This window comes from Oncorhynchus nerka, linkage group LG6 (assembly GCF_034236695.1).
Source record: "Oncorhynchus nerka isolate Pitt River linkage group LG6, Oner_Uvic_2.0, whole genome shotgun sequence".
NCBI lineage: Eukaryota > Metazoa > Chordata > Actinopteri > Salmoniformes > Salmonidae > Oncorhynchus > Oncorhynchus nerka.
Genome location: NC_088401.1, coordinates 24,182,264 through 24,208,924, shown reverse-complemented (window position 1 = coordinate 24,208,924; position 26,661 = coordinate 24,182,264). Strand labels below are relative to the sequence as shown.

The window sequence follows — 26,661 nt, the reverse complement described above, 5'->3', positions numbered from 1 at the left end:
TAACGGTAAACACTGCAGATGAATTGGAGACATATGGGATTAGTTCGGCCGGCTGGCCAGATAGGACAAGTTCAGCTGATCAGACCTCTGCAACAGCATTACAGTAATCTAGATGTCGTGGTGTGTTTGGCTGCCGCTGTGTCCTGTTTTATCTGACTGGTTTGTCCTCTCGGTCCTCAGATACTAGCCTGTGGGTACATAAAAGTCCTGGTCACCGATCACTGTTGGCTAATTCAGCTCTTCAGCCTGGCCTGCACTATAAAGGGCTATTCTAAACGTAAGTGACCCTATTACCAATGTAAAGCAGCGTGCCTTTGGAAACTCACTTTCTTCGTGTTGATATGTGACAAAAATGTAACTCACTTGAAAGGATTTATTAAACATTATTCAGTTACATTTTCAGACATGCTTGATGATGACTCCATTAGAAGGGGGTGGGGACTGTACTGTATCATTTGAGTTGAGAAGCTTTATTGGACTTTCTTCTAAATATAAAGAATCCAAAAATTGAATTAATAAATATTTGATTATTCATATTTTTTTAAATCCTTGCAGCTGAGCAGCACAGCCACAAGCAGTGTGAGTTGCCTAGCGACGAGGCAGGCATCATCTGGGATAGCATCTGTTTTGCCTTCCTGTTGCTACAGCGACGTGTTTTCATGAGCTATTACTTCCTGCACGTGGTCGCCGACATCCGCTCCTCACAGATCCTGGCCTCCAGGTAAATTGTACTGTTTGGTTTAACCGCGTCTACTATCCAGCTCTCTCTCAATGGAGCCTGGGGATAAGGATTATTCAGTCAATGTATTTGTCAATTTATATGAAAAGTATTGTGTTTGTTGTGTTAGAGGGGCCGAGCTGTTCCAGGCGACCATAGTGAAAGCTGTCAAAGCCCGGATCGAAGTGGAGAAAAAGTCTATGGACCTGCTGAAGAGACAGTGAGCGCATTTTCTACACAGATATAATAGACACACATTACACATATGACGTACACACAGAAATATAATATGCACTAAAGCCATAGACTGTTCTCTCTGCCTCTGTATGGCAAGCGGTACTGGAGCAACATGTCTGACACCAACAGGCTCCTGAAAAGCTGCTATCCCCAAGCCCTAAGATTGCTAAAGAGCTAACAAAATGTCTACACAGACTACCTCCATTGACCCTTCTATTTCATTTTTGCGCTGACTCACAGGTCTCCACACACACACACACACACACACACACACACACACACACACACACACACACACACACACACTTACTGGCTTTACAAACACACACTCACATACAATCATCATATATGCTGCTGCTACTCTGTTTATCGTATATCCTGATGCCTAGTCCCCTTATCCCTTTGTAAATATGGTATTAGCACTGACCCTGGAACTGACCCTGTATATAGCTTACTTACTTTCTCGTGTTCTTCTTATTTCTATTTCTTGTGTGTTTTTATGGTACTTTACTTTATAGTACTATACTGTATATTGATATTGATTACTGCATTGGGAAAGTTGGAAAAGAGCTTGCAAGGAAGGCATATGACTGTACTTGTGCACGTAACAATAACAACGTCAAACTATTGAAACTATACAGTGAAGTCCAAAACCATTTGGACAGTGACAAATGTTTAGTTATTTTGGCTCTGTACTCCAGCACTTTGGAATTGATATCGGGTGAACCATTTTGAAATTACAGCCCTTTTTGGGGCGGCAGGGTAGCCTAGTGGTTAGAGTGTTGGACTAGTAACCGGAAGGTTGCAAGTTCAAATCCTCAAGCTGACAAGGTACAAATCTGTCGTTCTGCCCCTGAACAGGCAGTTAACCCACTGCTCCTAGGCCGTCATTGAAAATAAGAATTTGTTCTTAACTGACTTGCCTAGTTAAATAAAGGTTTTTAAAAAATGGTAGGGAACCAAAATTATTTGGACAAATTAACTTAATGGGTATTAAAGTAGTCCAAAGTTTAGTATTTTGTTCCCATATTCTTAGCACGCAATGACTACATCAAGCTTGTGAATGGATACATTTATTGTTTGTTTTGGTAGTGTTTCAGATTATTTTGTGCCCAGTAGAAATTAATGGTAAATAATGTATTGTGTCATTTTGGAGTCACTTTTATTGTAAATTAGAATAGAATATGTTTCTAAACACTTCTACATTAATGTGGATGCTGCTATACATCCCCACACATCCTGACACCAAGCCAAACCCTATTACATCTCCACACGTCCTGACACCAAGTCAAACACAAACCCCTATTACATCCCCACACATCCTGACACCAAGCCAAACACTAACCCCTATTACATCCCCACACATCCTGACACCAAGCCAAACACTAACCCCTATTACATCCCCACACGTCCTGACACCAAGCCAAACACTAACCCCTATTACATCCCCACACGTCCTGACACCAAGCCAAACACTAACCCCTATTACATCCCCACACATCCTGACACCAAGCCAAACATTAACCCCTATTACATCCTGACACCAAGCCAAACACTAACCCCTATTACATCCCCACACATTCTGACACCAAGCCAAACACGAACCCCTATTACATCCCCACACATCCTGACACCAAGCCAAACATTAACCCCTATTACATCCTGACACCAAGCCAAACACTAACCCCTATTACATCCCCACACATCCTGACACCAAGCCAAACATTAACCCCTATTACATCCTGACACCAAGCCAATCACTAACCCCTATTACATCCCAACACGTCCTGACACCAAGCCAAACACTAACCCCTATTACATCCCCACACATCCTGACACCAAGCCAAACACAAACCCCTATTACATCCCCACACATCCTGACACCAAGCCAAACACTAACCCCTATTACATCCCCACACATCCTGACACCAAGCCAAACACAAACCCCTATTACATCCCCACACATCCTGACACCAAGCCAAACACTAACCCCTATTACATCCCCACACATCCTGACACCAAGCCAATCACTAACCCCTATTACATCCCCACACATCCTGACACCAAGCCAAACACTAACCCCTATTACATCCCCACACATCCTGACACCAAGCCAATCACTAACCCCTATTACATCCCCACACATCCTGACACCAAGCCAATCACTAACCCCTATTACATCTCCACACATCCTGACACCAAGCCAATCACTAACCCCTATTACATCCCCACACATCCTGACACCAAGCCAATCACTAACCCCTATTACATCCCCACACATCCTGACACCAAGCCAATCACTAACCCCTATTACATCTCCACACATCCTGACACCAAGCCAAACACGAACCCCTATTACATCCCCACACATCCTGACACCAAGCCAATCACTAACCCCTATTACATCCCCACACATCCTGACACCAAGCCAATCACTAACCCCTATTACATCTCCACACGTCCTGACACCAAGCCAAACACGAACCCCTATTACATCCCCACACATCCTGACACCAAGCCAATCACTAACCCCTATTACATCCCCCCTCGGGCCTTATTGCTTAAATATACAGTGGTCAGAGACTATTGGTCATTTGTGAACGTTTCTATCTCTGTGTCCAATCAGAATGGACCGCATCAAGAGTCGGCAGCAGAAGTTCAAGAGAGGCAAGGAGAGGATGTTGAGCTTGGTGCAGGAAAGCGGAGACACCAAGGATGAGGAGGAGGATGATGAAGGTGGGACAGCAAGTGGGCTTTGAGTAACGAGTGCACTGACAGCCATGTTTGGATGATCTTCTATGTAGGCCTATACAGTTTTGCATTGATTGAATGATAAGTCTGTTTGAAGACACTCATCACAGTCCCACAACAATTACATATACAGACACATTCCATTCACATCATCAAGTACTTTGAAAGCAAGAAAAAAAAGTTGTTTTTCAGATAAAGAAAAAGAGAAGAGCAGGGGGAAGACAAAGAAGCAGTGGTGGAGGCCGTGGGTGGACCATGCATCCAGTGAGTGAACTTTGACCTTTCTATTTCAATATTCCAATATTCCAATTCAATAAGATACTGTGACTGTAGTTACATGTAAATAAATGAGGCACACTCTTAGAAAAAGGTTTCCAAAAGGGTTCTCCGGCTGTCCCCATAGGATAAAACTTTTTTGTTCCAGATTGAACCATTTTTGGTTCCACGTAGAACCCTTTGTGGAAATGGTCTTACATGGAACCCAAAAGGGTTCTACCTGGAACCAAAAATGGTTCTTCCAAGGGTTCTCTTATGGAAAAAGCCTAAGAATAATTTTAGGTTGTAGAAAGCTCCTTTTTTTCTAAGAGTGCATGAATTCGTTATTGACACACAAGATTAATACCATATCTGATTTTTGTTTATCTTTACATTCATATATGTGTGTACAATGTAATACACGGGTGGACTAGTGTAAGTAGGTAACCTTTAACCTTGTCTTTCACTCCCTTCTCAGTGGTGAGAAGTGGTAACTATTACCTGTTTGAGACTGACAGTGAAGAAGAGGAGGAAGAGGAGGATAAAAAGGAGGAAGAACCACCCAAGAAGTCTGCATTTCAGGTACTCAAACATAGGAAATTACCCCTTTACCATTGTCCTGCATTGAGAATATAGAATTTTGTCCAGCGAAACCAGTTGGACTGTTTTTGATTTGATCTGTATCGGTTATGTAAAAGGGACTCCTTGCTTCTATTTCTGTTTGGACCGATTTCTAATGTGTAATTGTTCTTACAACAGACAAGTAACAAGTCGTTCTTTTGCTAATTCCCTGATTTTGTTTGTTCTTTCGGCACTTAACAGCTTTCTTTCTTTTTAAGTACTAACTGCTAACATCCTTTGTCGTGATTTCTGTTTATTTGACCTTTATTTGCGACAAATGTTATGTTCTCTAACTCTCACCCCTGCTTTGTCCTCCCTTTGTAGAGAGCAATCCGAAAGTTTGCCTCTGCCTCGTTGGCTTTACCAAAGTGTATCATTAAGCTGCCCAAAACTGCTCTGCAGTATATAATGAGGGCAGCCAAGGTACTCTCACTACTAGGTCTCCATCTTGTATTTCCCTTTTGTATGCTGTGTGTATACTCTTTCCCCCTTGAGCACTCCAGTCCAAGCCACTTTCTCACGACGTTACACGCATTTTCCACTCTCACTCCAAAACATCACCACGATGTCAATAAAGTTCTGTTCAAAGACCAGAGCCCCGCTCCATTTCACAAGATGCTGCTGAGTCATGACAAAATGGCCACCGCTGATGATGCATGGAAATGCAGTGAACTGTTGCTTTGGGAGAGAGATATGCATGTGTGGTGGTGGCTTTTCTTCCAGGGTAATTCTCTGTAGGGATTGGTCTGTGTCTCAAGCAGGTTTGGGGTCAATTTCAGGAAGTAAACTGAAATGTACTGAACTAAAATGGAACTGACCCCAACCCTGGTCTCAAACTAGTAATTGTTGGTGGTGTTCATCTTGAGGGGTGCTTTATTCCATTGTAAATCCATTTTTTGTCCTGTTGACATAAACACATGCCCTTACATTCCATTTCATTGGATCAAAACACCCCCTAAAACTGTATCGTGTACTTTGTCAATGGCTTTTGCTTTTACCTGTGAGTTACTGGTTGGTTGACTAGATTATTTTCCCTTTGGCTGCCTAATCCTGACATGTCCTACACTCATCTCAACTATTTTGTTTTGAGTGTGTGAACTTAATTTGAGTCCCATTGCTTTTGATTAAACACTTGCTCACCAATGGCAAGTTTGTCAACATGAACCAGACGCGCTACAATCAAATCTCTTAACGGTTGTTCAGTATGTAGCAGGGTGGGTGTCACAATTAAGCAGACAAACATCCTTTCAACAGAATCTCTGGACACATTGTGTTTGATCACCAGTCCATAAGTGCGGCTGTTAACGTTTTCTCCCCACAGTTTGTGTACCATGCCTGGATCACCGACTCCAAGACGGCTATGAAGGAGCGCAGCAAGGAGAAACGCCGCTTCTGGAAGAAATACACTGAAGGGAGCAGCAGCAAGCCAAGGAAAGAGGACCCGAGGGAAGGTATGGAGGAGGACCCAAGTTCTCATTCAAAGCAGATGACTTAGGCTTTCAGTCTCCTCCGTTTCCAACCTTAGCCTGGTTTAACCAGACTGAACATTGTGCAAATGTCAAACATTGGTGAGTGCAGCATTCAGTTTGGTTTAACCAGGCAAATCCAACCCTGTGTAGGAGATTTAATATGCTAGCAGTGTCACGTCTACTCCTGCTCCCTCTCTCCAGTGCTCGACGTCGCCAGTTTACTCATTATTACTCACACCTGCCACCATCGTTACGCGCACCTGCGTAGCAGTTCCTCTGGGAATCAAGCCCCTGCCTCCCAATGTTTCCCATCATCTCGCGCCATCTGTCTGTCCATCACTTGTTGTGTTACAGTAAACTGTAACACAAGGTGCTATCTAGAATCTTAAAGGGTTCTTCGGCTGTCCCCATAGTAGAACGATTTGAAGAACCCTTTTTGGTTCCAGGTAGAACTCTTTTGGGTTCCAAGTAGATGTTCTGCTGTACTTGGAACCCAAAAGCGTTCTATCTGCGACTAAAAAGGGTTCTCATATGGGGGGAGCCGAAAATCTATTCTGGAACCTTTTTTTCTTAAAATGTACGTTTCACCCCCTGAGGATTTCTCTCAGCCTCCGTGACGGGATGTTATAGGCTCTAGACTACTCATGAATGGGCATTTTGTGCCCCTTTTTTGCGTTGTTCAAGAGCACCTACTTAACGATTTACTGAAGCCTTAACGGGAGCCATGCTGTGTCCAGTCCACAGTTCCGCCAAATCTTCCCCCTTCTACCCTCCCTCCCTCCTTCCCACAGCCCAGCTCCAACTCCAACTCCAGTCAAGGCCAAGGCATTCCTGGGTCTGAAATATAGGATGCCATGTTGAATTAGATATGGTCAATTCATCCCATGTGACGGCTGGACTGACTGTGAACGTGGCTGGAATACAGTACGGTCTCTCAGTTTAGCCAAATCGTTTTACATGAGGTCTGGGAGGGGACAACAATGTATTGGATAGGCGATTTAGATAGAGAACAACTTGTTCTGCAACAAAAAAGTACCCTTTCAATGGGTTGTCAATGGAGCGTCCTTTGTTTGGAAAGGTACTTTTGGGTTGCAGCTTTGTGACTTTACAGCAAGGGATATGTTTATTTTAGAAAGGTTATGAATTTGTTGAAACATTCTATTTTCAATCTCTTTTCTATCCAGCTGTTCATGTTACTGTTGAAGTGGAGGATCAAAAGGAGATGGAGGAGAAGAAAGATGGACCAGGTAGGTGCCATTCAAACCAGGGTTGGGATAAATTGTATTTCATTTCAGTCACTTTCAGGATGTGGAATTGAAAATGCAAAAGGCACTCGCACATCTGAGCTAACTTTTGTGCAGGTGCATGGAAACAGTTGGATAAGATGAGGAAGAAGGAACCCGCACACTGCTCTAGATAGTATCACTGATCTTTAAAAAGCTTTACGTATCGTCCTTACGACCTTCGTCAGAGCTTTTGTGAGTTTCTTTTTAAATTAGCACCCTTATGTAGACCTAGCCCCACCCACACCCGTTCAACACATCTAAAGGGGTTGGAGGCGAAGGAAAAACAAATAAGTGCTATCAAATATAACCATATTCATTTCATAAATATTCAAATAAAGTGTGTACATAAGACACATTAAACACGTCTGTAAAACCACAATCAGGACACCAACTTGCCAAGCAAGTTTTCATAAATCATTGTGTACAGTGTAAGAAAAACGTCAGACTAATCTGATATAAGGGCATAATTCACGATCAAATGTACAACATAACATACATAGGCATTTCATCATTAAGACATTTAGGAAATAATGTCTGCCACAAAATCTAAAGGTAGAAATGGATGTGGAATTGGAAATGGAATTTCAGTTTACTTCCTGGGTTAGGTTCCTTGACCCCAACCCTGTTTGAAAAGTTAACCCAACCCATGACACATGGCCCTCTGCATCAATGAAGTTACAGTTGTACTGTAAGTCACAAAGAATAAAGACTGATGTGGACTTGGCTATTAAAAGATGTGTGTTGTGTTCCTCCCCATCCACAGACAACATCCTGAAGCGAGTCTTCAACATCGTAAAATTCTCCTGGGTGTTGTTCCTGGCCATGTTGGACAGTTTCACAGCCTGGATCAATTCGATGTGTCAGGAACACCTGGACATCTCCACCGTGCTGCGCATTGAGCGCTGCATGCTCACTCACGAGGTCAAAAAGGTAAGGTATATATGTATTTTGTGGTGCTTATTGTACTATGAGGCATATTACCTGATACCTCAGGTGGACAGTTCAATGAGAATCCAGCTGAAGATTGTCTGTGAATAAATGTCTCTTCCTAGTAACAAAACCATTTGGTCCCACTTAACATTGCATAATGATTTACCATTTCATACTGTTTAGAACCATGGTATTTATAGTACCTATTTCTAGTAATAGCATAGTAATAACATTGGAATTATTACATTGTTATTACAGGCTACGCAATATGAAGTTGGTGTAGGGCAAACAATTCTAACAGCCATTCTTGGTTGTAATGTTCCAGGGGAACAAGCCTTCGCGGGAGAGCATCCACGTGTACTACCGCAAGCAGATGTGCAAGGCTGCGTCCATTGAGTCTGGCCTGGAGAGAACCGAGGAGGATACGTGCCAGGACTGCATCCCCCACAAGGCTGAGCGGCAGAGCTGTGCCTATCTGGAGAGCCAAGACCCTATGGTGTCTCATGACAGCCTGTCCAGGTAAGGGAATTGAGGAAAATACACTTTTTATTACAGTTATATTACTACTTAATTATGTAATTATTGTTACTTTTTATTACATTTTTTACTTTTGTTTATTTAGTCAATATTTTCTTAACTCTATTTCTTGAACTGCATTGTTAGTTAAGGGCTTGTAAGTCAGCATTTCACTGTAATGTTGTATTTGGCACATGTGACAAATAACATTTGATTTGATTATTCATACTCATTGATTATTCGTACTCATAAGAAATGATGAGATTGATTCACCTCTTGTCATCATTAAAGTACATCAAGCAGAGGCAATCCTTTTCAATTTGATAGCTGGTGATGGCTGAGGAATCAGCAGACAAGGTTGTTCAGCTGCTTCTTGATACTCCAAGGATATTATAATAAACACACACTGCTTACTGTCATTCAGTTATAATACTCAAAACATCAAGGGAGACTATATAATACAATCCAAACAGACTCTAGAATCAGGTGCAAGATATTGCCTGTTTTTGAAAGATGTCATGCTGTGCAGATGACAGTAGGTCAGATTGGAATGTTGAGGCCTCCCGAGTGGCGCAGAGAGCTGTACCACTAGAGATTCTGGGTTCGAGTCCAGGCTCTGTCGCAGCCGGCCGTGACCGGGAGACCCATGGGGCTGCGCACAACTGGCCCAGCATCGTCCGGGGTTAGGGGAGGGTTTGGCCGACAGGGATGTCCTTGTCTCATCGCGCACTAGCGACTTCTATGGCGGGCCGGGCTCAGTGCACGCTGATACGGTCGCCAGGTGCACGGTGTTTACTCCGACACATTGGTGCGGCTGGCTTCCGGGTTAAGTGGGCATTGTCAAGAAGCAGTGCGGCTTGGCTGGATTGATATCCAGAGGATGCTATCGGCAATCGGGATTCGCCTCTCCCGAGTCCGTACGGGAGATGCAGCAATGAGACAAGACTGTAACTACCAATTGGATACCACGAAATTTGGGAGAAAAAAGATTGGAATGTTGCGGGTGGAACAGATAATTGAACGATTTATTTGCATTCCATCCATGTGTAATAAAACCCAAGCCTTGCTCAAGTTATCCCATCTCAGCATGGACACCATTACGTGATAAACACTTACATTACATTACCATTTGACAGAACAATTATTCAATATTCAGTGGTTATGTTTTGGTGTTGTGTTGATATCACGCTGCTTGTTGGTACACACATTGTCTGTTTTAGTCATAGTTTGTTATTTATTTGAGACTGAAGAGTGCCAGACTCCCGGTATGTGATGGAGTGTTTATGAAGGGTTTAAAACCAGCCTGGCAGCTTGAAACTGCACAGCTCTGTTCTGGGTGCACTAGTGCCCACGGGGAATTCTGTTCTCTGTCTAGACTCTGGCCTGACGCACACACTCACGCACACTCACACACACTCACTCACACTCACTCACAGGCACCCTGACATACACACAGGCAAGCGGACAGACACAGGCATGAAGGCGTACACAGATAGAAACACATATACCCAGAGGTGCAGGCGCACACACACTGTATGAGTTTATGCATGGTCCATAGTCTGTTTAGACCATTCCACAAAATCCATCTGTCTGTGTGTGTTTCTCCAGTGCGTACACAGAGAACACCCTGCTCTGCTCCTGTCGTTCCACACTGGACCACATTGATATGGGTCCTGACAGCATCCAGATGCCCAGGACCAGCGAGCGTGCCCATCCTAAACTCTGCAAGATGGAAGGCCTAGACCTAGAGTCCACCTCCTCAACCGATGGCAGAGACAGCCAGGCCAGGTAAGAAACTACAAACACACAACTTCTACTTCTCTCCTCTCATCCCTCACTCTCTGCACTTCTCTCCCTTCATCCTTCACTCTACACTTCTGCCCCATCAACCGTCAGTCTTCTCTTCCCTCACCCCACATCTCTTCTTGTCTCTTTCCTGATCCCTCACTCGCTTCTCTTTCCCCCCTTCACTGACTGTAGACAATGAGGCATCTTTGTCACTTTGTCTGTCGGCCAAACCCTCCGCCTATTTACCATTTGTGTCACTAACCGTGATGTATTACCTTGATCCAAAAAGCTAGTGGTACTAGTGTGTCTCATATGGGTAAACCACTGTAAACCTCACCTCTCTTTGAAGAGCATTTCTCAGGACCACTCTCTTCCTCCCTCTGAATCCAAGGCTTAGATTGTTGGCAAGTCATATTCTTGTCATCAAATCCACTTCCTGGCTACAGGACTATAGTGCTAAAGCTGCCCTTTTCTCTTAGCGCTGTTCAAACATGTCATCTGTGACTGTAGTGTAAACTGTAAAGAGCTTTATTGTCTGTTAGTCAGTGCAGGTGTCAGATTATATTGAGAATAAGGAGAGAAAAAGGGGGAGTAGACATGAGGTGGGTGATTGTGTAGTGCTGTGGGCGGTTACCATGGTGACTCCCTGATTCAGTGCTGACGGACAGCCTTTGTATCCAGTGTGTAAGTCTGTCACAACCCTCTCTCTCTCTCTCTCTCTCTCTCTCTCTCTCTCTCTCTCTCTCTCTCTCTCCTCTCACCGCTGAACAAACACTATTTCTGTGTCATTTCATTATCTTGAGTAAATTAGGTTATACAATGAATAGTTCCTGTTGTGGATGCTGATTGGCTGATACCTTGTTCCACATTTATTTAATGATAAATCATGGCAAATACATGTATTACTGTTCTATCTGAATTATCACTACACATCCATACAAATATCTCCACTGTACTTCCTCTCTATGGCCATCCAGGCAATTCATAAATCTCTTACACAGGTTAAACACTGCCCACTTGTGGACAGATGAGTTCCAGAACATAACCATTATCTTGCCTCTCTCTCCCCACTAGTGAGCACCCCCAGTGCACAGCCACCTGCTCCTGCCAGGGGACTACCAACCCCATCAAAGAGACAGGAGAGGAGCCAGGCCAGGACCTCCAGGACCCCCACTCCTCCTACACCGAGACCCCATCCACCTCCACCTCCATGGGGCTGTACCTGGACCATGAGGGGAGTCTTCTCTCCAGGTCTAGGGGAATGGACTGGGACAGCCGGGACAGGGTTCTAGAGACCGAACCTGCAGGGTGGGGGAGGGGACCGTGCTACGCCCACCACAGTGAGCTCCAGCTCTACCAGGCAGACCTCTCCGGTAACACCCCCACAGACACAGACATCCCCCCCTCATACAGCAGAGCCACAGGCCTGGACAGGGAGGAGGCCGAGCAGGTCTCATCCAGTAGGACCCATCATGAGAACAGGCTAGTTGTGGTGACGCCTGACGAGAAGTCAGATTTTCTGTCAGGCGTCACGAGCACCACGTTTCCCTCGCTCACCCACGAGCTGACCGCCAGCGATCTGCTACGCAATAGGTATTGTATTTAGTCCCAGCTAGTCTTGTGTTGCCAATTGCATTACCAAATATTGTTAATTGCTCGGCTATCAGAAAGCCAGAAATCGAGGTTCAGATTAGTTTGTTTATTTGACAATTCCAAAGGATTTAGGTTTTTAGAGTCCACCTTGATAGACCCTCGCTCCCTTTTTCTCTCTCTCCATCAGGATGTTCTATGACGAGGAGCTGGAAGACTCTGAGCGTTTCTACGGCAACCAGCCGGCGCTGCTCCAGCTGCTCTATGCTCTCTACAACATGCTGGTGGCCCACTCAGAGATGGTGTGTTTCCTGGTCATCATCCTCAACCACATGATCTCAGCGTCCGTGGCCACGCTCATTCTGCCCATCCTCATCTTCCTCTGGGCCATGCTGTCTGTCCCAAGGCCCAGCAAACGCTTCTGGATGACCGCCATCGTCTACACCGAGGTATTAACACAGAAGCACTTAGTCAGGTTCTTATCAATGTAAATCTGCCCTTACTCCTTGTCCCATGCAGTATTAAAGGGATAGGTCACCCAAATGAATTAGGGTGAACAATACCTTTAATAATATAAATTGCACATTTTCATAAATATATTTGTTAATTCCAGCTATGAAAATGCAATTATTGTTCAGGCTGGAAATAATGCTCTTTTATGATATAAACTCAATTCTACCACACTGTACTCAATTAATAGTGTTTATAGAGACATGTTATGAGTCATGCATCTATATATTTTTAAGGGTTTCCCCGATCTCACTATACCACCAGGTCACCATCGTGATCAAGTACTTCTTCCAGTTTGGTTTCTTCCCCTTCAACCAAAACATTGAGCTGGACATGTCCAAACCCTTCCACCCTCCCAACATCATCGGTGTGGAGAAGAAGGAGGGATACGTGCACTATGACCTGGTTCAGCTGCTAGCTCTGTTCTTCCACAGATCTATTCTCAAGGTGCCCACTAAGTCTTTAGCTACATGGTTATTCCTTTCAGGGAGTTCACTTTTTTCAAAAATAAATACAACTTTTAAAAAGTGGACTACCCCTTTAACTACATTGTTAATTGTTACTTATTACCTGTATTGATACACGGTTATATTTAGCACACTGGTGTAATAACCATTCTATTCCTTGCTCTTAACCTCCAGTGTCATGGGCTGTGGGACAAGGATGACCCCAGGGGAGGAGGGGGAGAAACCCCTAAGCAGCACCACCCTGACAGGGAGAAGAGGTCCAGCTCCAGGCGTGTGGAGAAGCAGGCCTCGGGGGGCAGTAGCTCCCTGCTGGAATCGGTACGCGCCCGCTTCCCCCGCCGCTTCTACTCCCTGTCCACCTCCACCCAGCTGCGCCGCAAGAGCTCCAGCGCCGCTTCCCACCTCTCCCAGCGCACCCTGCGCTCTGGCCACTCCAGAGGAGGTGAGGTCACACTGGCTCCTAAGTGCTGAAGAATAACTCTCTTATTGGGCTCGTTTGGGGGAAGTGTCTAGACTTTTAATTATGTCATTTGTGAGGCCCATGTCTTCCAAACCTCACCAAACCTAGTCACTCCACAGACAGCGTGAGCTCAAGGCAGAGCCTACGGAGAGGGGACAGTGTGAGGAGTGTCCAGCAGAGGAGCAAGAAGGAGAAGATCCTGGACAAACTCAGAGAGCAGCTCATCAAAGCCAAGAGCTTCATTGTCAAGAAGTAGGTGGTCTGGATGTCATGTTTGAATATCGACTTGAAGGTGCCATATTACACTTTTATGCGGCTACTAACTGACAATATTCAGTCACTTTTCAGGATATTAAATTGGTAATAAAAACAACATTGTCTGTTCATAAAGTATTTAGTTTACCTTGTTTAGGTGACCAGATAATTGTTTGTAAATCTTTGTTGATTCTCCGTTAAGAACTCTGGAGATCTACATCCCCATCCGTCAGTTCTTCTACAACCTGATCCACCCAGAGTACAGTGCTGTGACAGACGTCTATGTGCTCATGTTCCTGGCCGACACTGTTGACTTTATCATCATCGTCTTCGGCTTCTGGGCTTTTGGGGTAAGTTTGATATATACCGGGCCTTCGGAAAGTATTCAGACTCCTTGACTTTTTCAACATTTTGTTACGTTACAGCCTTATTCTAAAATGGATTAAATACATAAAAAATCATCAGCGATCTATACACAATGCCACATAATGACGAAACGAAAACAGATTTTTAGATTTAAAAAAAAAGTGTAATAAATTAAAAACAAATACCTTATTTACACAAGTATTTAGACCCTTTGCTAGGAGACTCGAAATTGACCTCAAGTGCATCCTCTTTCCATTGATCATCCTGGAGATGTTTCTGTTTGCAGTCCAGCTGTGGTAAATTCAATTGATTGGACATGATTTGGAAAGGCACCTGTCTATATAAGGTAGTTGACAGTGCATGTGAGAGCAAAAAAAGAAGCTATGAGGTGCAAGGAATTGTCCGCATAGTGTCGAAGACAGGATTTTGTTGAGGCACAGCTCTGGGGAATGGTACCAAAACATTTCTGCAGCATTGAAGGTCCCCAAGAACACGGTGGCCTCCATCACTCTTAAATGGAAGAAGTTTGGAACTATCAAGACTCTTCCTAGAGCTGGCCGCCTGGCCAAACTAAGCAATCGGGGGAGAAGGGACTTGGAGATGGTGACCAAGAACCTGATGGGCACTCTTTTTTTTAACCATTTTTTATCTCCCCAATTGATAGTAGTTATAGTCTTGTCTCATCGCTGCAACTCCCGTACGGACTCAGGAGAGGCGAAGGTTGAGAGCCATGCATCCTCCGAAACACGGACGACGCTGGGCCAATTGTGCGTTGCCCCATGGACCTCCCTGGGCTCAATCCCAGAATCTCTGGTGGCACAGCAAGCACTGCGATGCAGTGCTTTAGACCACTGTGCCACCCGGGAGGCCACCTGATGGTCACTCTTACAGAGCTCCAGAGTTCCTCTGTGGAGATGGGAGAACCTTCCAGAAGGACAACCATCTCTGCAGCACTCCACCAATCAGACCTTTGACCTTTATGGTAGAGAGGCCAGAAAGAAGCCACTCCTCAATAAAAGGCACATGACAGCCCGCTTGGAGTTTGCCAAAAGGTACCTAAAGACTCTCCTACCATGAGAAACAAGATTCTCTGGTCTGATGAAACCAAGATTGAGCTCTTTGGTCATCTGGAGGAAACCTGGCACCATCCCTACAATGAAGCATGGTGGTGGCAGAATCATGCTGTGGGGATGTTTTTCAGCAACAGGGACTGAGATTAGTCAGGAATCCAGGCAAAGATGAACGGAGCAAAGTACAGAGAGATCCTTGATGAAAACCTGCTCCAGAGCGCTCAGGACCTCAGACAAGGGCCAAGGTTCACCTTCCAACAGGACAACGACCCTAAGCACACGGCCAAGACAACGCAGGAGTGGCTTTTGGCCCAGCCAGAGCCCGGACGTATACCTGATCGAACATCTCTGGAGAGACCTGAAAATAGCTATGCAACAACGCTCCCCATCCAAACCTGACAGAGCTTGAGAGGATCTACAGAGAAGAATGGGAGAAACTCCGTAAAAACAGGTGTGTCATACTTGTAGCGTCGTACCCAAGAAGACTCGAGGCTGTAATCGCTGCCAAAGGTGCAACAACAAAGTACTGAGTAAAGGGTCTGAATACTTACGTAAATGTAATATTTCAGGTTTTTATTTTTAATAAATTGATAACAACAATTTCTACAAACCTGTTTTTTGCTTTGTTATTATGGGGTATTGTGTGGAGATTGATGAGGAAAAACAACAATTTAATCAATTTTTGAATAAGGATGTAACCTAACAAAATTTGGAAAAGGTCAAGGGGTCTGAATACTATAAACTGTTCTTAAACTATGAACTGTTCTTATTAATTGTGTTTGTGATTGAAACCAAGTGCAATGAATTGAAATTTTCCATAAATGGCCAAGAACACATTTGAACTTGAAACATTGAAGAAAATAAAAACCTTCCAAATGAATAACATGACTTCCTGTCTCTCATAGAAACACTCTGCCGCAGCTGACATCACTTCCTCCCTGTCGGAGGACCAGGTTCCCGAGGCCTTCCTGGTGATGGTACTGATCCAGTTTGGCACCATGATCATCGACCGAGCCCTCTACCTCCGCAAGACTGTCATGGGAAAAGTCATCTTCCAGGTCATCCTGGTGTTCGGTATCCACTTCTGGATGTTCTTCATCCTGCCTGGAGTCACAGAAAGGTATGAATGTGGAGAGATAACATTAACATTTAGTCATTTAGTCATATAGTCATAACCAGCTCCCTCTTTCTTTTAAATACTGTATATTCCTTACTAAATGGTTGCTTCATTAGTAAGTAACGCATAATGGTGAATGTTTTCAAGGTACTTCAAAAGATTATCGTTAACATTGTTTCCATTTTAAACACCAGACGGTTCAGTAAGAACACAGTGGCCCAGCTGTGGTACTTTGTCAAGTGCATCTACTTTGGCCTGTCGGCCTATCAGATCCGCTGTGGCTACCCCACCCGTGTCCTGGGCAACTTTCTCACCAAGAGTTACAACTACCTCAACCTATTCCTCTTCCAAGGGTGAGTGCTCTGAAGACTAGTGTAACTACAATCACAAGACGACAGCATAATCAAGAATTGAATGAATTTATGAAAACGGTATGAGACAAACTTCAACAGTGATGGCACATGCTCCCAATACCTGCCTGCCATAAGCTGGTTCATAACCTATATTGACTGTTGGTCCTAACATTACCCTAACACTGTCCTAAATATTCCTGATTTCCAGGTTCCGCCTGGTCCCGTTCCTGACAGAGCTGCGAGCGGTGATGGACTGGGTGTGGACGGACACCACTCTCAGCTTGTCCAGCTGGATCTGTGTCGAGGACATCTACGCTCACATCTTTGTTCTCAAGTGCTGGAGGATGTCAGAGAAGGTGAGGGACCACGGCCCGCTGTGTTAGTTCTCTAGGACCTCCCTGTCCATCTCTGAATGAGGCTTAGAGGGGAAGAAGATAGTATGTTGTCAGAGAGGCTTTGTGGAAATGAGTTGCAGCAGTTTTTTTATTTTATTGTATTATTTTATGATGTGAAGCACTTTGTTACTTGCATTGGAAAGCACTATAAAAATAAAGGCACCAATTATGTAGGTTCGCCAAAAGTTAGCAAATGTTCATAAAAACTGTAACTAAACTTGATCATTTATTTCCCTGAAGAATTAGTTCTTTTCAGAGGCTTAATCGTGTATGTGTGTTGTTTACCAGAGGTACCCCCAGCCTCGCGGGCAGAAGAAGAAGAAGGTGGTGAAGTATGGGATGGGAGGTTTGATCGTCATGCTGCTCATCTGCATCGTTTGGTTCCCGCTGCTTTTCATGTCGCTGGTCAAGTCCGTGGCCGGCGTGGTCAACAAACCTCTAGACGTATCGGTCACCATCACCCTGGGAGGCTTTCAGGTATGAAAACTGTGTCAAAGGCAGGGTTTGGGGCAATTCCATTTATTTCTGTTGACCTAATGAATTGACTGAATTTAAATGGAATTGACACCCTGGTTGACAGTATCAGCTCTTTATTGCCATTTGTTCATTTTAGAATTTGACACATTACTATCTGATTTGAGTATCTTAATGTTGGTTTCTCTTCCTTCAGCCCATCTTCACTATGAGTGCCCAGCAAAATCAGCTGAAGGACATCAGCAAAGTAGATTTTTCAGACTTCATGAATTCGTACAACTACATTCCGGTAAGAAAACCACCCATTTTAAAGCTTGCTTTATGAATCTTCATTTTAGGCCAGATTTCTCAAGCTTTTCAAATATCTTTTGACGCTATAGGTTTGAATACTATTACATTCTGGTTTGAATATATTACTGTGTATTACTATAATTAAGGCCTTTCTCCTCCCACTCACCAGGGACTTGCAAATGTCAGTATTGTGTGTTTTAATATTTCTATACTTCTATCCATGCAGTCAGCGATGCAGTTCTTGGAGGCATACACGTCAGAGGATGTGACTGTGGCGGAGCTGGAGGGCAGTTCCAATTCCTTGTGGACCATCAGCCCGCCTAGCAGGAAGAACCTTATGGATGTTCTCAGCAAGGAGGAATACTTCCCTGTCACCATGTCCTGGACCATCCAGAGGTAAGAGAACCAGGGCCCTGTTCATTAGGCACCAAAAGGGAAGAAACAGACTGAAACAGTCCAATAAGATAATCATTTTCATTAGCGTTGCAAAACGCTTTCAACTGTTTTCCGTTGCGTGCCCTGATGAACACTAACCTGGAGGAACCAATACTCGAATGCACACATGTATGGAAACATACTCACTTACTATCGGAGTGAGAACCAAACCTCTATTCAATCCGCATCATGGAAGTTCGACTTTACACAGTGAATTAAATTTATAGGCAATGTTTCCGCTTTAGCGGAGGCTGCATTCACGGTAAACGCTGCATATGTCGGCTCAATCGGAAATGACCTTTTACATTTCTATCGGGGAATCTGTAACGCTTCAGCTTTACAGACTGAATAGAGCCACAACACTCACACACTTCTTAGAAACTCAAAGGTGTTTTGAACTGTAACTTGGTCAAATAACTTAGTAACTACAGTGTTGTGTAGGTCCACATAGATTACATAGTACTTTAGAGACGTAAAATATCTGTTGAGATATCTGCCCATTTACGAGTGCACAAAGTAATATGTATGGGAAAGAATGTGTGGTGTACTATTTTTGACTTGCAAAATATCTACTGTCTGTAATTGAGATTTTTCTCTCTTCAACAGGAATCTCAGTCTTGGAGCCAAAGCTGAAGTTGCGACAGATAAACATGTAGCATACCTTGATATGACAACACGACAAGAGTTAGTAGATCTCCTGAATGGGACCAGAAACCAGGCTGTGTAAGTAGCCTATGCTAAGGGAAACAGACTAGGACTTTTCAGGCTTAATTAAGCCTTCATAACCCCTTCATAAGGTCTTTTATAGATGCTTGATAAATCATTCATAATTAAAGTGATGCTCCACAACTTTGTATAATTTGAGACAGCAGTTTTGAAAGTGGTTCTCACGAGCCAAAACGGGTCCCAGTTTGAATTGTGTACTACATCATCCATTTTTTTTGTGTGCAAATTGTATGATATGTTACAAATCCAACTCGTACAATATGTTCTGTTTTGTTGACATTAAGATCCCGGACTGCATCTTTAAATGTCATGTCTCTTTCTCTCCCCTCCTCTCCAGGGTCATAGCACAAGTCTTCCCATGCTTCCTCAGAGCTCCCAGTGACTCCAATGCCAAACCTATAGAACAACTCCATAAAGGTAATGCACAAATCCTTAAACCTGGAATGACTTCATATGGATAGAAACATTTAGACATTTACATCGTCCTGAAATGAACACTTGTGTTTTGAACTGACGCATCGCCCTCTTATTGCCGTTGATGTATTGTTTATGTTATCTCCATTTCAGACAACGGCTACAAGAACATCCTGCTCGACCTGGAGAGAACCCACAACAGCAGTGGTGAGATCCAGGAGTGGTGGATCGTAGACCAGCCATCGGCGGGACAGATCCAGATGAGGGGTGCGGCGGTGGGGAAGAAGAGAGAGGCAGGCCTCCAGCTCTACGTGTTCAGTGACAAAGTCAGCCCGCCCAGTCTGGGCTTCCTGGCAGGATACGGGTGAGTGGAGGATATCTGACGGTCTGACTTGGGTCATGTAACTCATGTTCAGTGAGACACACAATCATCATTTTGGATTGTTTGTCAGGCAACATTTCAAAATGTTGTGTTGTGCTTACTGGACACAACCCTGGTGTTGCTTTCTAAAAGGTTTTGTGCATTTATATTGCTTTACCACTAGTCATAAGCATGTATGTGCCTTTTTTTAATGTATTATAACATGGCTTATAATGTGTTATTTTGTCTCTCACCGGCAGGATCATGGGCCTGTATGCATCGGTGGTGCTGGTCATCGGCAAGTTTGTGCGCGAGTTCTTCAGCGGCATCTCCCATTCCATCATGTTTGAGGAGCTGCCCGCCGTGGACCGCATCCTGAAGCTGTGTACCGACATCTTCCTGGTCAGAGAGACGGGCGAGCTGGAGCTGGAGGAAGACCTATATGCCAAGCTCATCTTTCTCTACCGTTCACCAGAGACTATGATCAAGTGGACCCGGGACCAAAAAACTAAATGACAGTGCCACCTAGTGGGGGGCAGAGACATGAAAAAAGCACAATCCAGCAGGAAGTAGCTAGCTCGCTATGCTCCCTGTACCTTGGTGGGATGGTATTAAGGGACCCTCTCCCTATCAAGCCTGCCATGAAAAACAATGACCTACACATGAAAGGTGACTTTGAAGAACAGCGGTGGCTGGTGGCACTTTAAATTAGGAGGACGCGCTCATAGTAATGGCTGGAACGGAATGAATTTAGTGGTATCAAACACCTGGTTTCTATGCGTTAGATATCATTCCATCCATTATTATGAGCTGTCCTCCCCTCACCAGCCTCCTCTGTAAGAAGCTGTTTTTTGTTTGTACTCGTTTAGTACAACTCTGAAGAATTGCAGCCATCAGTCAGTGTGTTTGAGATGTCACAGACAGACAGGGAGACAGACTGCAGCTGTCCTGCCTGCCTCCAGACGTCTGGCCTTTTTCCTATTGGGAAACATGAACCAAGGGTTGTGCAATATACTGATAGCTGGCTGTAAACTTGAACAGACATGTTTTCTTGAGCTAACACAGGAGAAGGGAAAAGAGAAGAGAAGCGGGCAGCGACTGAGAGACACTTGACACTTTGATTTTCCAAGATATTTCCCTTTACAATAGCCTACCTGGAAGTGCTTTGGCTTTTCCAGCAAGACAACGAAGAGAGGTTGAAGACAACCCACTGGGCACACACTGGTTTAATCAACGTTGTTTCCATGTAATTTCAATGAAATTACGTTGAACCAACGTGCAATAGACGTTGAATAGACGTCTGCGCGCAGTGGGAAGTTACAATAATTTGTTGCCGTTCGTTTTGTTTCTACAGAGTAATCAAGGGAGCTGTGGCAGACATCGTTCTCAGGAAATGTGTATCATCTCACCAGAAAGGGATTACGTTTTTGGTTGTTTGAACCTGTAGTACACCTAGGAAAGAGAAACAATAAAGGGGAAGATGTTATGAACACTGTATAGAGATTAGAATTATATTTCTATATTATGGAGCATGTCCATCTTGATGGCGCCCCTATAAAGACCTAAGAATTGAGGGCCTAAATACAGATACTGTCGTTGACGTGTGTAACCTGTGTCGGTTATATTTGATTGCTTGAAAACCCCTTGTTTTTGACATTACAAGTTAGTGTTATTTTAAATGTACAAGTTCATATGTTCAACCAAAATGTGATCAAGGCCATCAAATCTATGCATTGGAAAATGCAGCACCATGTGTAAGTGAATAGATTGTTTTCATGTGTAAGGAATCTAGTTTGTGACGTTATCGAGGTTCAGTGACTTGAATGTAACAAATGTTTGAAAGCTGACCTGCTGCCATTTTATTCCATTCCATGACTTGATTCAGTAAAAACACTGAGGGCATGCCACAAACATCAAGCCTGCATACTCCACAAGACTTGACACACATTTTAAGATTAGTTGTAAACACAAATCATCATCTAGCTTTCAGTCAGTTCCAAAGTACAGGCATAACATATAATACAAATGGAAAGGCATTCTGAAATCTAGAAGAAACTAAAGTACAATAATATACCAATTACCCAAATATATTATTTTCTAAGTGCCTTCACAGACAATAGTAACTGAAATGGCTGCTTTCAACACTTCATACTGTACAAATTCAGAAATCATTTCATCCACCCCTTTACGCATCAATCATTGAAGCACAGAGTTTGGTATTGTAAGGTGAACGTGCAAATCATTATTTTCACACTGAGTATCTTGTTGCATACTGTTGTAGATTGAATGAGAAAACACCTTGATGATCCATTGAGGCAAATACAACAAATACATTACCAAACCTAGATCAACATTCAAAATCAAATGTTTTATATCATTTCAAATGTAGCAAAATATACATTATTTTACAATCGCAGTAAACCCCAAAAGGGACAAATAATACATCTTTAAGTAGTGTTTGATTATTTTCCACAGTGATATTATATTACCATGCTTATGTTATTGTTATGAGCATAACTCGTTGTTATGCTTGATGGTTAGAGTGCCTAAAGTTGTACATCTGGCGATGGGAGGCAAGGCAAAGTTCACGACCCCCTGGCATGCTGAGAATGGGAGGGGTGTGGAAGATTCCGACACCCATCCTTAACAGGTAACTGGAAGTGCTCTGGTCCAGACAGGAAGTCCAGGTTCTGTGGCTAACATAGCCCACCAGCGTACTCATCCTCATCAGCCTCCCCTGCCTCCGCTCCTTCCCCAGCATCAGCAGCTGAAGCAGGAGCCTTCTTCTTACCCCCCCCTGGAACCCTCAGGCTGATGGACAACTTTGCATACTGCAAGACAATTGGCACTGTGGTCAGGTTATGGCAAGTTGTCTCTACAGTATTTGTTTCTCAGAAGTGTTTCCTAAACCTCTCATTGAGTACCCAAAGCCAGTTCCATGTTTTTGATCTCTTCCTAAACTAGCACAGCAGATTCAACTAATGAACTAATCAGAAAACCCTTGGTTAGTTTGAGTCAGGTGTGTGTGTGTCTTTCTGGAATTGATCAGGAGAGGTTTAAGAAATAGCTCTAAAGAAATGTAAAATATAATAAATGGTACAAAACAACAAGAAAGCAGGGTCTAGATGGGTGACGCAGGTAAGCAAGCAGTTGGACTGCTATTGTTTCTATTAATACATTACTTTGCATTATTCAGGCTAGCCTGGAAATGCATCTATGGGGTGGCTAGGAGAAAGGTTTCATAAGGAAAGGACAGCTCATGATTTCATACCTTTTAAAGACCTTAAATGTGATCAAAGGAGACAACAGAACACAATTGAGAGAAGTAGATACTCAAATGATGTGATGACATGCTTTGAAGTGAATGATGGTTACATACAGTATAAGCCACAAGGCAGAACACTCACATCATTGTCCATGTACTTGAATAAGGGAGAGTTACAGACGCAGTGCACTTGGTCCTCATCCTGCTCGTCGTAGCCCTGCAGGAGCTGCTCCAAGGCAATACAGTCCTCACTCCCACTGAAGCCTGGCAGACTAGGGTCAAAGGTTAGAATGGTCAAGCATAGGGTTGCAAAATTCCAGTAACTTTCCCAAAATTCCCAGGTTTTCCAGAAATCTTTCCAGAAATCCCGGGTGGAGTATTCACAGATTCCGTGCTTATTACCTCCTGACTCCAGGAATATTTCAACCCGGGATTTCTGGAATTTGGGGTAAGTTACCAGAATTATGAATCCCTAGTCAAACATAACAAAATTCATAACCTTCATATTTACCTTTTAGTTAGACAAATGTAAAGTCAGTACCTGTAACTCTCTCGAACACATTTATCTGCTGCTACGAAGTCATTTCTGTGAAGGTGGACTAGCACTTGGGCAATGGTTTTCTGAAGAAGAAAATACACAGGCAACCATTTGGTTTTAATCTTCACAACAGGGGTAATAATAACAGAGTCTGCTCAGTTTTGAACACGGTCAATTGTCTTTATCAGGCTAAATAAGTGAAAGATCCTTAAACACACCTTAAAACACGTTGGGTAATTCTCTATTTCTTTATACATGTTCTTTTCCTTCTGAATCGACACTGCTGCTTCATCAAGCCTGACGGGCCAAAAACAACAGTTAGCTGGAAGGGAATGAGTAGGAAAGGTAGAACAATCTGTAAAGCAGGTGAGAATTTACTTGTGCTGCCTGACGAGAAGTCTTGATGCTTTCCCCAGCATCTCTACAGCTTGACGTAGACGGTCTTCATTCTGCAGAAATATACATTCATCATATCAAGAATATTTTGATTGATTTGGTCACTTTTCATCACATTAATATATAGCCAATATCAATGAAATAAGACTGAGATTCCTGCAGATGTGAACCCTGAACTGAGGCTGTGGCTGGGAAGCAACTCAATGATTGGTGTTCTCTAGAATCAAAAATTCAAGTCGTACCTCAAACACTGATGCAGCTTTCTGGTACAGATCCACTGCTTTTGCTAGATCCTGTGATTCGATTAGCCTGGAAAAAAGAAAAGTGCCACTTTAACTGAAGTAGCCTAAGCATCAAAACGAGGAATAACAACGAGCACCGTCATATGTTTACAGTGACATGCCAATGTTGACAGGGAATTCATTTTGAGAGACCGTCTAAGACGATCAATATTGGCAACCGGTACGTACTTTCCAGCTCTGTCGAGGGCCAAGGCTGCAGTGTCTGGTGTGCCATTCTCTACATACATCATGCTTGCTCTCTCAATATATTGGATAGCCTCTGGTATCCTCTGCATGTCCTGGAGAGAAAAAAAACATGTCTGTCAATGATTAGCGTTAGTATAGCTAGTTAATATTAAAACCGTAGTCATGTCATGTGTCAAAAGCGTCTGGCTAAAAACAAAGCCTTTAATCCAGAAGGGGGCAACAAAAACGTAAAAACTATGGCATAAACGCAACAGTAAATTTCACCCGACCTCTGATAACAAGTATATATGATTGACAATAATGTTTAGCACATTAAAACTAACCTTGAGCATCATACCAGCTGCCTCAAGTGCTCTGTAACAGAAAGATCTCCTTAGCAACATTAAATACAGTCAGACGTAGACAAATCAGTGTCATTCTGGTTCTATTAATATCATTACATAAGATAGGCCTAGATCTTTTATACTCACTTGGCTGCATGGAAAAGTCTGTACATTGAGTTGAGTTAAAGAAAACAATGACCTTGTTCAAAACTAACCTGCAAAACCATTTATAAGCCTCCCTCCCCATTGGCAGTGAAAGGATACGTTTTGTTGTTGGTATGTGCCTCTGCCTCTTGCAGGTACGCCTCCTTCGCTTCTTCAAGCATCTTGGCATTTTTAAAGGCAACAGCTGGGCGAGAAGGGAATGCTTCATTATGCATTTATAATAAGCCAAATCATAGGACAACTTGAGCAACACTTCTGCAATATAGCCTAATATTACTGACAGTGTGCTATTGCCCAACTAGACTATCAAATGTTGTTGTTGTTGTTGTAGTAGTAGTAGGGGACATACATTCAGGTCCAAATTGTTGCTACAGAATGTATGAACCTTTGGGATACAATACCTGCTTTTGAGTACTCTGATGCTGCACTGTCATAGTCAGGCTTCCATTTCATGAAGCTAGTCTTTAAACTGGGAAAAATGAATCATATTCAGTGCCAAACATTACAGCAGCATTGCCTCTGAAAAAAGTTACAATTATATGGATTTGCCATAGGATGTAATACAGGTATGGACGCCCTAGTATTGATGAAGTGATACCGACAGCCTTAACTGCAGTGCAGCTCAGCTGGCTTCCTATCTAGAATGGCAAGCTAGCTTGTTAAATTGAAAATACCATTCCTATGCTTTTGTTTTATACATAGGTACTTTACAATACACGATTACCAATACTATGATAGTGGCTGACTACCTACTGTAATAGCTCAAACGCAATCTAGCTAGCTAACGTCATCTAGTTAGCGAGATTTCCTTACTATTTTTCAGCCTTGGCAATGTGGTCGTGCGCCTCGTTGATTTTCGCAGCCATCTGGTCCAGTGGTAGCTCTGCTGTGTAGTCTACTAATAATGTAATGAAACAATTCTTAATATTTAAGTTCTCACTGGCTAAAATGTAGTGAGATGTTGCCGTTACTGGTTTCAGGAGACCTTTCCTTCATCAGTGTGTTGACTACGGAAGCTCGTGAGTTGCATTTTATTTTTCTACTCATATACTGCGACAACGTTACAATGTTGCACCTACTGGGCAATAATGTAATAGTTCGTTTTTTTCCTCAATTGAACGCCCTTCCTAATCCAGAAAACTAGTCTTATTTCATCAATTAAATTCAATTTAAGGGGCTTTATTGGCATGGGATACATATGTTAACATCGCCAAAGCAAGTGAGGTAGATAAATATACAAAAGTGAAATAAACAATAAAATGAATCTCTATTTGCAATGCATTATGAAATCTCCAGTTATTCATTTATATATCCTACAAAATATATAATATAATTCCTCTATTATTACATGTATTTTATAAAGTATTTTTACACTAGCAGTTGCAAAGTGCTTTACAGATACCGAGCCCAGAACAAGCCACGCAGAGGAAGAAGCAGTGGCCAGGAAAAACTCCCGAGAAGGAACCTAAGAAGAAATCTAGAAAGGAACTAGGCTCAGAGTGGTGTCTAGGCCTCATCTGGCTATTATTATCAGTGAAAAAATTGTCGCTACTATTTTCTATGTGATAAGCTAAAAAATTCGTATAGCCCAGTCGAATATATCACTGCCAAACCAGTAGACATGGCCTATC

General features: G+C 43.2%; 2 protein-coding genes across 2 annotated transcripts in view; one reads left to right on the top strand and one right to left on the bottom strand.

The window, feature by feature from the left end:
- The window catches only part of LOC115131047 (piezo-type mechanosensitive ion channel component 2), a 203,641-nt gene extending 181,342 nt beyond the window's left edge, over nucleotides 1-22,299 (top strand). Inside the window, exons 25-51 of the mRNA XM_065019418.1 lie at nucleotides 181-277; nucleotides 556-721; nucleotides 849-938; nucleotides 3,582-3,691; nucleotides 3,899-3,970; nucleotides 4,440-4,543; nucleotides 5,904-6,033; nucleotides 7,236-7,298; nucleotides 8,101-8,267; nucleotides 8,593-8,786; nucleotides 10,392-10,571; nucleotides 11,646-12,164; nucleotides 12,352-12,610; nucleotides 12,936-13,118; nucleotides 13,313-13,580; nucleotides 13,718-13,850; nucleotides 14,056-14,203; nucleotides 16,195-16,409; nucleotides 16,601-16,759; nucleotides 16,968-17,115; nucleotides 17,443-17,631; nucleotides 17,825-17,917; nucleotides 18,146-18,315; nucleotides 18,961-19,077; nucleotides 19,418-19,497; nucleotides 19,648-19,858; nucleotides 20,116-22,299. Coding sequence (XP_064875490.1) covers nucleotides 181-277; nucleotides 556-721; nucleotides 849-938; nucleotides 3,582-3,691; nucleotides 3,899-3,970; nucleotides 4,440-4,543; nucleotides 5,904-6,033; nucleotides 7,236-7,298; nucleotides 8,101-8,267; nucleotides 8,593-8,786; nucleotides 10,392-10,571; nucleotides 11,646-12,164; nucleotides 12,352-12,610; nucleotides 12,936-13,118; nucleotides 13,313-13,580; nucleotides 13,718-13,850; nucleotides 14,056-14,203; nucleotides 16,195-16,409; nucleotides 16,601-16,759; nucleotides 16,968-17,115; nucleotides 17,443-17,631; nucleotides 17,825-17,917; nucleotides 18,146-18,315; nucleotides 18,961-19,077; nucleotides 19,418-19,497; nucleotides 19,648-19,858; nucleotides 20,116-20,371 — 4,521 coding nt within the window. The 3' untranslated portion in view covers nucleotides 20,372-22,299. The remainder of the gene's footprint in view (nucleotides 1-180; nucleotides 278-555; nucleotides 722-848; nucleotides 939-3,581; nucleotides 3,692-3,898; nucleotides 3,971-4,439; nucleotides 4,544-5,903; nucleotides 6,034-7,235; nucleotides 7,299-8,100; nucleotides 8,268-8,592; nucleotides 8,787-10,391; nucleotides 10,572-11,645; nucleotides 12,165-12,351; nucleotides 12,611-12,935; nucleotides 13,119-13,312; nucleotides 13,581-13,717; nucleotides 13,851-14,055; nucleotides 14,204-16,194; nucleotides 16,410-16,600; nucleotides 16,760-16,967; nucleotides 17,116-17,442; nucleotides 17,632-17,824; nucleotides 17,918-18,145; nucleotides 18,316-18,960; nucleotides 19,078-19,417; nucleotides 19,498-19,647; nucleotides 19,859-20,115) is intronic.
- LOC115130206 (gamma-soluble NSF attachment protein-like) lies at nucleotides 21,691-26,065 on the bottom strand. Its single transcript, XM_029661102.2, has 12 exons — nucleotides 25,844-26,065; nucleotides 25,432-25,499; nucleotides 25,130-25,214; nucleotides 25,013-25,030; nucleotides 24,866-24,896; nucleotides 24,525-24,634; nucleotides 24,297-24,363; nucleotides 24,037-24,107; nucleotides 23,877-23,955; nucleotides 23,662-23,741; nucleotides 23,263-23,392; nucleotides 21,691-22,686 (listed from the first exon to the last, which is right to left on the bottom strand). Exons 1-12 carry the CDS (start codon nucleotides 25,894-25,896, stop codon nucleotides 22,552-22,554), a joined length of 927 nt encoding a protein of 308 aa, XP_029516962.1. The 5' UTR covers nucleotides 25,897-26,065; the 3' UTR covers nucleotides 21,691-22,551.
- Nucleotides 26,066-26,661: the final 596 nt, after the last annotated feature.